The 15399-nt window shown below is 42.5% G+C and overlaps 1 protein-coding gene across 1 annotated transcript in view; it reads left to right on the top strand.

The window, feature by feature from the left end:
- Positions 1–10064, top strand: part of astn2 (astrotactin 2) — a gene marked incomplete at both ends in the record, with an annotated part of 347495 nt that extends 337431 nt beyond the window's left edge. Inside the window, 3 exons of the mRNA XM_080017621.1 lie at positions 1451–1551; positions 2193–2376; positions 9827–10064. Of these exons, the coding sequence (XP_079873747.1) occupies positions 1451–1551; positions 2193–2376; positions 9827–10064 (523 nt within the window). The remainder of the gene's footprint in view (positions 1–1450; positions 1552–2192; positions 2377–9826) is intronic.
- Between the last annotated feature and the right edge of the window lie 5335 nt (positions 10065–15399).

The raw sequence follows: 15399 nt of genomic DNA, 5'->3' as shown, positions 1-15399 counted from the left end.
ACCCCACAGCGAAACAACTTCATCAATGTGCCATTCTTTGCCAAAATACCTTTTGCGGCCACGATATAAAAACCGACAAATAATTCCCTTAAGTATCTTTTTTTTTTCCTTCTTTTTTTCTTTGTGTGTGCTCGGCCCCTCATTACCGCGCTGCGAAACGTAAATCTCCGAAATTTCGGCCGTTATTTGGATTGATTTCGTGGCAGGGAAAAGCTCAGCGTCGTAAACGCGATTGCAATTTGGTACTGGGCAGTATACCTGTCATCAGAGCCGACCATATAAGCATCTCTAAACAACAACAATTGGCCGGTACGCTTGCATTTTGGGCTCCCAGACTAAACTGTAACAAATTGCCCCGATAAATACTCCCCCCCCCCGCCTTTCCTACCTCAATTTACCCATCTGCCAGTTATGTGGCCACGTAATTTAAACAATGTGACTGTTATATGCTTCCATTGTTTTGCTGGGCAGAGAAGACGGCAAAGCAGTGGGGACTGGATTCGGGCCCCTACGTCTTTTGTGAGGTTCTTGGGGAATACCGCATCTACCCTTCTGAATAACAAGAGCAGACAAACTATGTGAGCAATGTCCAAACAGCCCATATTACAAACAAAACAATGGCCCGGCAGCGTCGGCGCGAGCGCCCTCAAACATAAGAAGTTTAAAAAGTACAATGTCGAAAGTATTTTTGACTGAAGTTTTTAAACGTTTTTTTTTTTATGTGCGTGCGCGCGTGTGTGTGTGTGTGTGTGTGTGTGTGCGTGTGCGTGTGTTCAGTTAAGGCATCTGAGTGGGGAATCTGCTGTCATCCCAACCACATTGTTGTCTTCACGTTGATTCACATTCAAGTTTGAAGCGCAAGAATGCGTCAGTGGGGTTTCGTTGCCCTCGAGCGGCCTTTTATCGTCCCGGTCCAAGAGTTTCAAAGCAGGAACCCGGAATCCATTTACATTTTCAGTGACAGGAACGTGTCCTCCACTGACCGACGAGGAGATGGAAAGCCTTTGACACTTAACCTTTAAATCAACCCTCAATCGCCTGTCAAACATAATCAAACTGTTATTGAGTTATTGAGTAGCTCCTTTTCACCAGCTATTTATCCAGGTTAGGACTCCATTCAAAGGGCTTTCAGTTTTTGTTAGTGGTGGCTCCTACTGTAAAAAAGATGAATGTCCATCAAAGGCTCCACATACTGGATTGTGAACATAAATCGATGAAATGTGAAATGTTGCTGGCAAAAATGAATTAGAACGATAAATAACTCAATAAATAAATCGTCAGTCGCCGGAATAATGAAAAAATTGTCAATCCTGATTTTGAAAAGTTTTTTTTAATCATCAACTCGAATGTTGTCTGAACCCGAGGGTACACTCATACATACATAGATGCAACCACTTTTCTAGTAATGGCAATTTCTCTTTTGTTTCTGTTTTGTTTGTGTTTTCCTCAGGTTTACCCTCTATGCGGTGGACAGCCGAGGGGGTCACTCCGAATCCAGCTTCGTCTCTGTGCGTACTTCCTGTCCGATGGTTGACGATAGCAGAGCAGAAGGTATAACTTTCAGCTCATTCACTGCCGTTATTTTATTTTTTTATCTTTTGTTCTAATCATTCTTTGTTATTTTGCACTTTTTATTGCAAACAAAATAAAAATAAAAATAATAATAATAATAATAATAATAAATATAGCTGCAAGCAGCAATACACGGGATCCAGTTTAGTCGTGTTTGGTATGTATTACAGTTTTCCTGGTTCTCTGAAATGCAACAGAATTTTATATAGTAATAATAATATATTTTTTATATAATAATAATAATAATAATAATAACAACAACAACAATAACAACAACAACAACAACAACAACAACAACAATAATAATAATAATAATAAGAAGAATAATCCCTGTACAATAAAAAGGAATACTACATATTTAGGGTACTTAAGGTTATTGACAAGAGTTTGAATGTAAATATAAATATTAAAATGTAAATATAATCTTTTTTTTAGTTATTTCAAATTTTTGGAATTAAGCTGTCGATTTTTCTCAAGTAGTTAATTTGTCCTTCCATCCAACAAGAAATAGTATTATTTTGCTGTCAATTTCCTACAGTTTATTTTAATAATTTCTCCCATTGTCCCGTTGCTCTGTCCAACTTTCTCTATGGTCTCTCTCACTCTGTCGCCCGTCGCAGAGATAGCAGACAAGGTGTACAACTTGTACAATGGCTACACCAGTGGCAAGGAGCAGCAGACAGCCTACAACACGCTGATGGAGATCCCTCCGCCGCTGCTTTACCGAGTCCAGTACCACTACAATTCCCACTACGAAAAGTTTGGTGACTTTGTCTGGCGCAGCGAAGACGAGCTGGGCCCCAGGTGAGAATATCATTTTTATTTTTAATTTATTTAAATGTATTTATTTATTTATTAGTTTGTTTGGGGTTTTTTTTTATTATTATTATTATTTTTTATTTTTTTACGGAGCTTGTTCTGTCAGACAACTTGACGGCGCCACATGCTTCCACGCCCTGATAGGTCGGCCTAGTCAAGCAGCCAATCCCTCCTCCCCGCATCCACCTGTTGGACTCTACTCTTCTATTATGGATTCAAGATCATCCCTCCATTATTTCTAGCTCACTAATTATGCCCATGTTTGCTGCACACCTCGCCGGGAGTGATTTGCAGTCGAGCCCAGATGCCCAAACTCAAGCGATGCTTAATTCAAAAAGATAATTGTAAAGTACATCTCAAGTGAACGGTCTCATTTCTCCCAGCCAAAGGAAAAACATTTTGTCCCGTTCATTTTGTCTGCAATCTTGCTCTTCTTATTTATAATTGGGCAGAGCAGCGGGGACGTTTGAGGCAGCTCAACTGTTTTTCAAGATTGTGTAATCAGACACAGATACTGTAGTTTTTTCGCCAATGTCCAATGGGCCCAAATTGAGAAAATATAGAAAACAAATGACAAAATGAGAAATCAGTGTTATCTCTGGAAATGAATAGAAGAACTTCAATCAATATATCAATTCCACCATCAACACCATCAATGTTTGACAAATAACACATTTTTTCATTACATTTTTAACTTCAAGCCTGTGGTTAAAACTGACATACTAAACATAATCAACACTTTACAAAGCTTCACCCTCACAATAAATTAAAAGTTATTCATTGATTAATTTTGCATATGTATTTGACAAGTCTCTTAGCCAGTCATCTGTCTTGATAGAAAATTTTTCCACCTCAAGACTTTAATTTGAGTCGTTGTGACATTGACTATGGCTCTGTTGACACGACAACCACTAAAACGAATTCATTAATTAATAGATAATGACTTCTCACCTTCCAAATAAAAAATGACTGCACCATTCACATAAATTGTGCAAACTCCCACAAAGTAGGTTTCACCGAGGAGATGAAAAGCCGGTTTTATTCGATGCCGAGGCCTTTGACAGAGACTTCGCTCCAACATTCAGAAAATTAATTAGATTATTATACAAAACCTCTCAGTCCCAATAATAAGTAATTGTCTAATTTAATAAATTTTCAGTGTCTCTAGAGCTATATAACGGGGGGGTTCCACATCTTATTTAATGTTGCAATATTACTGGAGCCATTAGAACACACATATCAATTATCACTTCATGGTCAATCTCTTATTATAAACTGCTATAGCCTGGAAATACATAAATAAATACATATATTCAATAAAGTAACAAACAAACAAATGAATGAATACATCAATAACTAGATGCATCTATTTAATAAATGAATGAATAAACAAATGAATAAATGCATGAATAAAGACATAGATAAAAAAAGCTCCACTTACAGGGGATCTTTTCTTTTTCATTAAAATGGTTGTTGCTTCACAGTGTAATTATGTGACTATTAAGATATCACCATATCAAGTCATTTTTTTTCTATTATATTTATTACTTTAAGCAATATGAGGTGCAATATGATAATTAATTTGGGCCTTAATTTGGAAAGTTATAGTAATAGGAATTAGATATAGTCATTACGACCGCTTTGAGTTGTAAATATGAGAGGAATGAATTACAGCCAATATTGTTATTCTGGACCAAACCTTCAACCGGATGTGACGTTAAGGGGCTTTTTGTTGCACAGGAAGTCGGGGTTATTCCCCAATCCACCATGGCTGGTTGCGGTGCTACGTATACGCTTTCTTTACAGCAACAACGGTACTGAAATATTAATGAGGGGCAGGTCAGAGATCAAGAGGTCAGTGCGACGGGATCATTTGACTCGTTCCAGTAAGATGGGTCGATTTGGAGATTAACTGTAACTGATTAGTTAGAAAGTAAATAATGCGGTGTGTCCAGTCCCCGTGTTTCTGGCGTTTCTGCAGGGTGGACAACTTGATTGTGTTGCTGTTTGTTTTTCAGCTCTATTTTTTCTTTTATGAGATGAGCATGCACTAGCCTTCCCTGTATCAGTGCTTTTACTATTTCCCAGTGCCGTGTTGGCGAGCTGTCAGGAAAGTCCATTATTTCCATTAAGGATGCCCACTCTGTTCAGAAAACTATCAAAGACTGAATCCTTGACTAAGGGTGTATATAAACGGCATCTGGTAGTTGGTTTGTGAAAGTGTTTGTTTAGATCCATGGAGACAGGGGCGTGACCACTAATCAGTATTGGGTGAATTCTAGCATTTGTGATGTTTGATATAATTGGATTATTTGTGAGGAAAAAAAAAATCCATGCATGAAAAAGATTGATAGATGGGTAATATGAAGATTCTTTGTTTGGAAACTGAAAGTTTTGTAGTTGCCAACTGTCTCCAAGAACAAATTCAGCCATGTACTGACTTGATGGCAGTTTTCTTGATTTGCCAACAGCAGTTAATCTGTCTGGTGACGGACTGAGTGCTGTGTTGAAATCTCCAGCGATTATGATTTTGAAGTCTGGGAAGTTATTTAAGGGGAACCTATTATGCTTTTCATTATTTTCTGTCATATATAAAGTTACAATGTCGGATGTTCATAACAGACTTGGCCAAAGTGTCAAATAATGAGGTAAACTAATGACAAAGTCATCGCTGTTGAACAGAACACTCTGAACGCTCTGTTTTCAAAGGTTTTTTTCGACTTTTCTGCACGAGCTGACGTCAGATCTTCACGGATTCCTTTATTTGGTCATCCGCTCCATCTGATCCGCTGTGCGTTTCGCCAAACATTATTGTAGATGTATTCATTAATTCATTGTATTTCCCAACGTTTACATGAAACAAAAAAAAAAAAAAGTGTCTGAGAGTCCAGGCGCGTCTGGACTCTCGTTAAAATGAGGCCTTGTAGATCTAATATGAGTGAGGATTCAGCAGCTGTTTTGCTTATTTCTCACCTCAAATTTGTTCAGAAACAGATTTTGGTGGACTGATGAAGTGAAATCAGTGAAAGTTATAGTTAAGAGTAAATAGAACGAAAACCCGGAAGCCATGCTGAAATGCCATTGGCTCAGAGATCCCTGAACTTGTGCTCAAACCCTATTTTCTCACAGAAGTTGGGGTCTCAGGAGGGAGGCTCCAGCCACTGAAACAGACCATCAGGAACACAATGGAAGAATGTTAGAATAGCACTAATGTATCATCTGAGTGGTATTTTCAGCAAAGAACTTCAAAAATATGTTTTGGGGACCTCAGAGACGTACTGTGTATTAACTTGTGTAAAATGTTCACAAAGGTAGGTCCACTTTAATGAAATTCAAAAAAAAAAGTACATTTGTACAGTATAAAGATGAAGGGGTGGACACAGGCAACACCGAGGACGCCTGCTGGACAGGTGAGGAACTGCGGGGGAAACAGCCAGAATTAGATGTAGTGTGTTAATTGGAGTAGGCATTATGTCAGTGCCCAGGTTATTTAGATATTAGTATTTAAATATTTGCTTCTTTAAGTCTGGGAGCTGTTGGATATTCCTGGTCACAAATATAATATTACCATTAAGGGTTGGGCATTAGTGTGTGTGTGTGTGTGTGTGTGTGTGTTTTGTATGATTACAGCCAAGCCTTAAGTGTTTGTGTTGTGTGTGTGTGTGTGTGTGCGTGTGTGTGTGTGTGTGTGTGTGTGTAAAACCTACCAGAGAAACACAAATGGGGGAGCTGGCATTCAACAACACTCCAAGGTGCATGGGCGGAAAATAAAAATCCGGGGCACCTCCTCCGAGCCACTTAGGCGCTCCTCTGGTTGGCCATTAAGGCAAGAGTGAACGGTGGGGGTAGGTCTGTCCCATTAGGGCGCAGTCCCACCCTGGTTGAGTAAAAGGGCAGGGGGTCACTCCTGCCACTATAAATTTAAATTTCACTCGGCATTAAAACGGTCATAAAAAGCCTCAAAATTTACTTAACATTTAAAATTAACGTGCCTGCGGACACCCCGCGGTAGTAGAAATTGCTGAGAAGTTAGTTTGGCAAAGTGTTTCCTGGCTGTGTGGGGGGGGGGGACACACACACACTCCGAGACATATCACCTTTTCACTCACGCTGACAGGTGTGCCAGTCAAACTTGGTCAAAGGTTATTCTTAATTGCCAGTCTGACACCATAAAGCTGTGACCGCCGGGGAGATTTTCCTTCTCGGTGGAAGTGTGAAGCTCCAGCCTCAGCTCTGAGCAGCGATGCCGATGCCGTAACACCGTACCTCTTTCCCGGCGGGTTCCGCCATCACCGTCAAAATGCGGCTGTCTCTCATTTCATTCATATTTAATCGTACTTGTCGTACGTGCCGCACTGAATCCCGCGCTTTGGACCCGGTTAGTATGGTCAGTTAAACAGGGGGTCCTGCTGAGGGCGGCTGCCGCTCAAACCCCCGGTTCCAGCGACCGCGTCCCCACGTGCGCCGTGCAGGGGCCTGGCCGAAGTGTCTGGGTTCATTTCAACCCGTCCGTGTCGCCGGACACCCCGTCGCCGCCGCGCTCAGAACACCCCGGGCCCTGGCGCCTTTCTTCGCCGAGTGGCGTGATGGGGCCTCTGTCCCGCGAGAGATCCGGCGTGCCTCATGAGATATTGTCGCCCCGTTTAGGGAGCAGAGTGCGGAGGGAGGCGGCGGTCGTGGGGCGTAGCGCGTCGTCTCAACGACCCACCAGGTGGATCGATGGGATCCATCCGTCTGTTCCCTGTCGGTTATCCCCTTGCCTTTCTTGAGGATATACAACCTGCTTTTAGCTTTAGACGCTGTTACACGAGGGCCACTACATGCACGCACACACACACACACAAGCACTGCAAATCCTTTCCCCATAAAACCTACATCCAATCTAAATCTAAATCTAAATAAGGAGTCTGGAATAAGGGGGTGGGTGGAGGATATTAAATCCTTAGGACCAATTATGATGAGCTTTCTTCTCCCGGAATAAGCTCATCCCCGTGTTTTTGTTTTTTTTTGCTGTCGTTTACCTTTTTTTATTTATTTTCTTCCCGAGGGCTCGAGCCGCAAATCACATCCTTGTTTCTGGAATGGCCGGCCCAAGTGAAGCACGGTCTTTGGACGGGACGAGGCCCGGTGCTCCAAGAGGTGGCACCCCGCAAGCGTCGCGGCGTGTTCCTTTTTTTGTGTTTTTTGGCCAATCAAATTTGATATATATTGTTCAGTTCTCTAGTACAAATAACTCTTAAAGCTGGGAGATCTAATGTACCCGAGCGCACGGCCAAATGCCGTTCCAGCTCGAGGCCGTTTGTCTCGTCGGCTCGTCGCAAGTTCTGCAGGAGCCGCCTTGCGCAACTCGGCAAAGACGATCCGGTAAGGTCAGCGCGAAAACGTCGGGTCAGAGACGCTCCCCGCCTGACCGCCGAGATTCCAGAGCGGCGCTGGACGGCCAAGCCAAACACTAAATTTGATAGTCAACTAAAACAACTCGACTTCCAACTCCGCTTCCTCCTTGTTCTCGTAAAGGTTTCCTGCTGCGCCGCCCCCCCCATTCCCAGCCGTGACCCGACGAGCACGACTACCCCCCATCATGTGTTTCCTGGTAAACGGACTCTGAGCCATCGCCGTGACACGGTCAGGAGGAGAGTCACGCCAACCGAAACCAGGGGCAGAAAAAGATCTCAAACGGAAATCTGGATTAATAGCAAAATAATTCCACGTATGTGGTGTTTGACTAGGCCATTGATCCAGCACTTTCATAGTTTCGCGACTACGGCCCGCGCTTGAGTCTTGGGTTACACACCGTTTGTTTGTAACCGCCTCGAGGAAATTCTCATAAGTCATAAATAACACGGGAATAAATGTGAAATAAAACGTCGTCCCGTGCTCCTCTCTGATTGGATGACGCCGGGAAGGAGGCGCGGGGATTACCGCAGGGGCCTCGGAGTGAGGATGCAGAAAGGCTCGGGGCTCGGGACAGAGGCTGGCCTCGGGGAAGGCATTTGGACGAGAGGCCGCGGTTACTTTACTGCCCGAGCTTGGCCGGGTTCAGCCCCCGCGGTAATTTACGAGGCAGCTGTATTGGTGTTGTCTTTGAAAAGGTAACAGGATGGCCAAGTGGAGCGCGAGCAGAGTCAGCACTCTTTTCGGGGAACAGCGAGGATTCCGAGAGGCTCCGCGTCGCGGGGGGGACGGCGGCGGGCTGAGGGCCAAGCTCCTTTTTGCCGCGGCGCTGTCGGACGCCCACCGCTGGTTCACGCCGGAGCGTTCGCCGGGACTCGACTGCGAGTTTGAAGTTCCATCGAGATCTAAACAACAAACAAAAGTGGACATTTCCATTCAAACCCGAGGCCCACATTATCAAACTGCACCGCAACACCCCCCACCCCCACCCACCCACCCACGAAAAAGCCTCTGGCAGCTTCCATGTGAACTCAAGCGCCGTTTGCTCTGTGGCGAGAATGCAACAAAACACGAAGCAAACACAGGGTACGGATTCAAACTAGTGTGATTTTATTTTATTTTTTTTGGGGGGGGGGGGTTTAATCCTGGAGATGACAGCTTGGGATAAAAAAAATGACTGAATGTTAACGGTGAAGTGAAAGTGTTCGCCGGAGCGTTCTATGAAACCTACAAACGCAGAACTCACGGGTTTTCCGGATGTCCTTCTGAGTGAGATGGTATGTGTCCCCAGTCTGCGTACGTCCATTTTGTACTCAAAACATTACAAAGATAGCTAAGCGGAATAATAAGTTCCAACTTGTTTGGATCAATGCGTCAAATTCATAATACAGCGCTGTTCTGATGTCACTTCCTTCCAGTGATCTGCTTGTGTTTGGCTCTTGGTGTCTCACCCAAGCAACCCCGGGCGCATTAAACTGTGCCCGAGGCCATTCCCTGGAGCAGCCCATCAGAGTTCTCTGCATGTGGTTCTCTGGAATCGGGGGGTGTTTTGGTCTTTCAGGTGTATTTCAGTTGTATTTGCTGACGCAAAATGTCTAGCTGAACCCAAAATTATGTGGAATTTGTTTTCTGAAGATGGAAACATTTGAAATTGAATGTACCTAAGGTTCTGAATATGAATCGGGTTGAAGTGATAAAAAGAAAAGTGAAAAAATGAAAAGATGGTTTTACCTTTGGTGGTGCATATTTTTATAGCATGTTGGTAGAGGTGTGATGGATTGAGAATATTGAGAATATTATGCACATGCACTATAAATGCACTGTTTCTGACATAATGCAGACCAGTGATGTGTGTTCATTCCTTAATGTGGTTATTTATCTTAATCAGTTATTTCATGTCCTTTAATCAAATCCTCAATGTCCCTTTCCGGAGTCAAACTGCCTCTGTACGATACGTTATAGGGATCCAATGGAGGAGGGAAAACGTGCCTCCAATGTCCCTCGAAATCACATTTTGTCCCGTGTTGTCTCGGCCCGACAGGAAAGCGCACCTGATCCTCCGCAGGGTGGAGAAGATCAGCCGCTACTGCCGCGCCCTGCTGCGCAGCGCCTACATCCAGAGCCGCACCGACACCATGGCCTACGTCTACTGCCGCAGCGAGGAGGCGCGGCCCCCCAGCAACATGTGGCACGGCTCCCTGCACGACGCACGAACATCCTGCATCGAGAAACTCATCTCCGTGCAGCGCAACACATACGGCAACACCAAACTCCGATGAGGAGACGGAGTTCACGCGCGAACTGACATCGTGAGCGGATGTTCCCCGCCCGCCCCCGCCCCCGTCCCCGCCCCCGGTCGCCCTCTTTCCAACACCGCAGCACCGACGTCTCTCGAGTGACTGCTTTTTCAAAAACCCAGGAGAGCCTAAAAAACCTCAAAAGTCACCGGACAATGTGTTAAAAAAAAAAAATCTCTGAAAAGAAACAAACAAACAAAGCGTATTTTTGTGTGGCCTACATTTGCTAACCTCGGCGGGCGAGAAGGCGCTCACCGCGTCGCTCCGCCGCCGCTCGTATCGGGGAGGAAAACCGCTGCGGGAACATGTAAATTATCCTTCAGCCAAGAGAGGGGAAAAAAATAAATAAGTGTTTAGCGTAAAAAACACCGAATGTAATGTTTCAGTTTCTTCGCAGTGCTTTGACGAAAAACAGGCTTTCCAGGAACCGCGGATGAAAAAAAGCTGAGAAGTGAAATGAACAATTTTTGCAGACTTACTTATTTCCCTTTACTCCCATTATTCATAATGGAGAATTCACCACGAGGCGGTAAAGCCGTGGGAGAGAAACGCTTTTGTGTTTGATTTCACAATCATATTTTATTTCAGCGGCATTGCGCTCATATTTCTTTGAACAAAAGAATAACGTTTACAGGGTGTGATATAATACCACAGATTACAATTCAAAAACTCAAAACTGGTTGGGTGCCGTAGCAGTTTTCTCTGAATATTTACCAAATTGTTTTAATGTTGAATGTGTGGCATTTCAACGGCCAACTCTACGTCACGGTGTCAAACCTCAATTCAGTTGAATTTCAACAGAGCAGTTCATCGAAGACAAAGAAAAAGCTATGTGGTTTGTTTTTTGGGGGGTTTGGCGGAGAAATCTAATGATGTACAGTAATAGTTTTGCTCGCCACAAATAGTTGATATGGATTTTCAATCGATCCCGTGCTCCCCCACTCAGACCGCCTCGCACTGAGGTAAGGATTTATTTTATTTATTAAATGGGTTTGGCCATTAATGTAAATGCTTGAAATGACTTGAATTGTTGGGCTCACATTGCAGTACAGTATTAATAAGGAAGACGTCTGAATTCCACGTGGACGTGAATTCCGACCTGAACATTTTTGTTGAATTTGCCTTTAAACTTGTTTTGGTGACACTTTAGCTGTTTCATTAATTATATTTTCAGAAGAATTTCTCTTTTGGAACAAAAAATAAAAATAAAATGGATTTTGTCCTCTGCCCTGATGATGCCCTGAAGACTAGGATTAATATACTATATAATATGCAAGATGTAATGCTTGTTTCCCATACAATCTGGTAATGCACATTAATCAGGAAGTGGAGATAAGATTTCTAAAGAAAACAGAATACAATGAATTGACTGACATTAAGAAACCCTAAATTGAACTATCGCTCACTAATAGGACAAGGAGGACATCAGATATGAGATTATTGAATAAAGATATAAACCGTATAATATGATAATCTATAGATATGATCTTTGATTGTAGGGATCACCTCTGATCCAGTTGCATTATGTGTTATGTTTCCGTCCACTGTCTTTTCTTAAAGCCATGCATATTATTTTTTATTGAAAAACATTTACAAATGCCTTTTTTTGATATTTCAATTCAGGTTATACGAATTGTAATAGTAAATTATTATATTGTACATTTTACAATTGTGCATAACATGTGTATTATTATGATGTGGCTTTGATTGTCATTTTTTTTCTGAAGAATGTGAAATATATAAAAAAAAATATGTATAGATAACCAGAAGAAGAATTTTCCATCTTTTCATGACTGCACCACACAGAAATGTCACCGGATTTTCCTGCTTCAACTTTTTAACTGAAAACAACTTTGGAGCAACATTTCCTATTTTAACCTATGGTCAAAATCTGGGGAAGAGGGAAAAATAATACGTTCAGTTGGAAATCTGGCCCTGAGCTAATACACCCCTTTCCCTGATGAGTAGCAATTCATAAGGGAAACGTGTATCATTAACTTAGGGTGGGTCTGCCCCTCTCTATGTCTGTTTATTTTAATGCACTTGTGAGGACCGGTCTCCGAATAGACTATTTTTTTGGTTTCCAAGTGCACCAGAAACATGGGTCCTCACTTACCATGTACCATGTCATGGTTGGCATTAGTTGGCCTCGTGAATTAGTGTGGATTTTTTTGTCATACAAACTCTGTCCGCAGCGTGGTTGTGATCCGGCTTCCTGGTGGAGACGCAGTTGAGCCGGCATCCGCGGACGTGTTCTGAGTGTGCGACTACAACTCCATCACGCCTCCGGATCACCTTCACATGGTGCCCTGCGCTCCAGGCGCTTTTAAACGCATACCTGTGTTGCACCCGAACACCCAAGTCCTCCAATAGTGAAGTTCTCAAAGAACGACTTATCTCTCTGAGCCACTGAGTCTTACAAAGCTTCTTCGTGTCCTCCAATCATTTGATTCATTACGATCATGCCACCCGATCACCTCACACTCAGTTTTGGTCTCCGCGCCCTCTTTAAACACACACTTGTGTTGCCGGTTTTCAAAAGCGAATTTGTCACCAAAACCTCAAGTTCTCCAACGCTCAAGTTCTCAACCAACAACTTATCTCTTTGAGCCACTGAGTCTTATGGAGTTGGGTCATCTCCTCCAGCCATTTTATTCAACTGATAGGACTTGGATGTAACAAAAAAGACCAGACTTGAACCTGTGACGTCAGCACTGGACCGTCATGCAACCAGGTCGCCATAACGCAGCGACTTATCGCTGTCGGAGTCTGGAGGGGGCACTCCCACGAGTGCCTCCTCCAGTCATCTGATTTACAGAACAAGGGCATATGTACAATGTGTACAGTCGTGAACAAAAAGTCCTTGATTCTACAGTATTTGGAATTATACATGAGGTAATCGAGAATTGTTATGTTAAGTGATATTCTATTCAAATAAATCAATTTCTATTTAAATGTAGGAGTACTAACAGGATCAATACAATTTCTAATAAAAGAGTATGAACACAATTCAGGGCCTGCCTGGGGCCTCCAAATCACTAAGACCACACACACACTAGTGTGTGTGTCTGCGTGTCTGTGTGTATGCTGGGAAGTGTTTTCTTTTTCCATCTTCCCTCCACAAACTATTTCTTTACGCTCAAGTCCTGTTCCTTTCCAGTCATGCAACATTAACTGCACTTTAAAAAATCAGTAGCTCGATGTTCATTCTCGCAAATTAGGCCATTAACGTCATGGCAGTGCCAGGAACAGCAGTCACATTTCCATGCCAATGTATCAATGACAGTCGAAAATATGTGCTCCTCTCTCAGCACTTTTGCCTGGAATCCTCTCGTGGCTATTATGAATTTATTTTGGACAAACTATTGATTTAAGTCATGTCAAATGTTTAAGTAATTAAGGAGTGTACCAATTTAATGCAGCTCATTTGAAAATCTTTGTATCCCAATGTCTTATACCGTACATCCATAAGGGAGAAAGAATTCACCACACTTCATCCATGTTACGTTCACTTTAACCAGTGTTTTATTTCTACACAATAAATGACAGCAAAATGAACATGATTATCATCTTTATGACTCATCCTTATGAAAATATAGTTCACACCAGACATGTTTTTTGTTTTTTTTTTGCCATGTACCAGAGCACCAAAAATATGTATAATTGCAACTGTGAAAACACAAGAGAAAACATCCGAACCGAAAAAACAAAACAAAAAAAACAAACAAAAAAAAAAAACATTTAGAGTCCGTTCTGTTATGTATATGTGCCTGAAAAAGTGCATACTGTGTAAGAACCAAGCAGAGAGGAGGCCACCAGCGAAGGAGACGGAGGACTGGGTCTGATGGCCTCCTTTACAGTGTCGGTGAGATTCTTAGCAAAGTCAAAAGGCAGATGGAGGAGACTTAGGAACCTACAATATGGAGCGAGCAGAAAACAAAATAAAGACGCCATTGGTGAAATTCTCCTAAGTAGGAATTTCAACTTTCTTTTTTTTTTGGTCTTTTGTATTGTATCTAATTTGGCTAAGTCGGCTCGCAATAAACCACCGACGATGGTGACCAATTTTTTTTTCGCCGTTAATTACAATTGACTCTCGTAAGAACCCAAGAAATGACCATGAATGGTTTTTGTTTATTCATCTTTACAACAAATAAATAGGTTTGAATGAATGGATAATTCATGGTTTAGACACCTGACAACAGTGCTTTACTAAGCCATTATGAACAAATAAATGCTGACAGCAAGTGGTGTGGTAAAGCATCACAGGATTATAATTACTTTTTCTTTTTTTTTCTTTTTTTGCAAGTGATACTTTGATGGTACACAATGCACGACATATTCACGGTTCATTTCCTTGTATAATAGTTTGATAAAAATCAATCCAAGAACTACTCCCAAACAGTTAGTACATGGTTTGCAAATACAATCATTATAGGATATTATTTACATCTTAAAATATATTTGCTGAACAATCGGGTACGAAACATTGCAATAATACCACTAGATATCCACATAATATGTAAATACTAATTTTTATACTTCCCACTTGGAAAAAAAAAAGGATCAATTCGACTTTTTTTTTTTCTCGTTGTCGTGGGGTTAAGACACAGACGTAAAGTGGAGGATTTTCATTACCAGAAGCCTGTGAGGTACTTGATGTTTCATGATGCTCAAAGAAAATCTAGTACGATGGCGCATCGATATTTTCCCGCTATAGTCGGACCATCAACAAAAAAGGGCTTCAGCCACTAACTCCCCTAACGTCCCTATAGCCTCAAACCAGTTACACACCACGACAGCTAAGATTCTACCAGTTCAAAACAAGCCACAGCAACCGGCTGTTGAAATCAATAACAATGGAACTCATGGACGTGTATGGAAAACGCTTAAGAGGGAAAAAAAAAAAAAGGTTTTATTAAAGCCGTTCAGATATGACTTGCCGTGAAAGCTGAGGTTTTTTTTAATTTTTTTTAAAATTTTTTCCTTTTTTTTTTTTAAGACCTAGGATCTAGGTGAGAAGAATAGTGTTCCTGTCAAGCGGGGCTCCGCTAGTTGGGCAAACATCTCTCCCGGTTCCAGCAGGGCTCAACCTGACCTTGGCCACCCCGCGCAGCGCCACCTTGACAGTGACAGATGACAGATGTGACAGTGACGGATGAGGCAGCGCGTCGGAAGAGGGGAGGTGGGGTCCCGGGGAGAGATGGCCACCACGCCAGGAGAAACTGTGACTCACCGGCCCGTCGACGTGTTGCCAGTCCGTCAGCCCCCCCGGGGCCCCCAGGAGCAGCCTCTGCGAGTACACACTTTCACACCT

This window comes from Zeus faber (assembly GCF_960531495.2).
Source record: "Zeus faber genome assembly, chromosome: 17".
Taxonomy (NCBI): Eukaryota; Metazoa; Chordata; class Actinopteri; order Zeiformes; family Zeidae; genus Zeus; species Zeus faber.
This window is presented reverse-complemented; position numbering and strand designations above follow the sequence as displayed.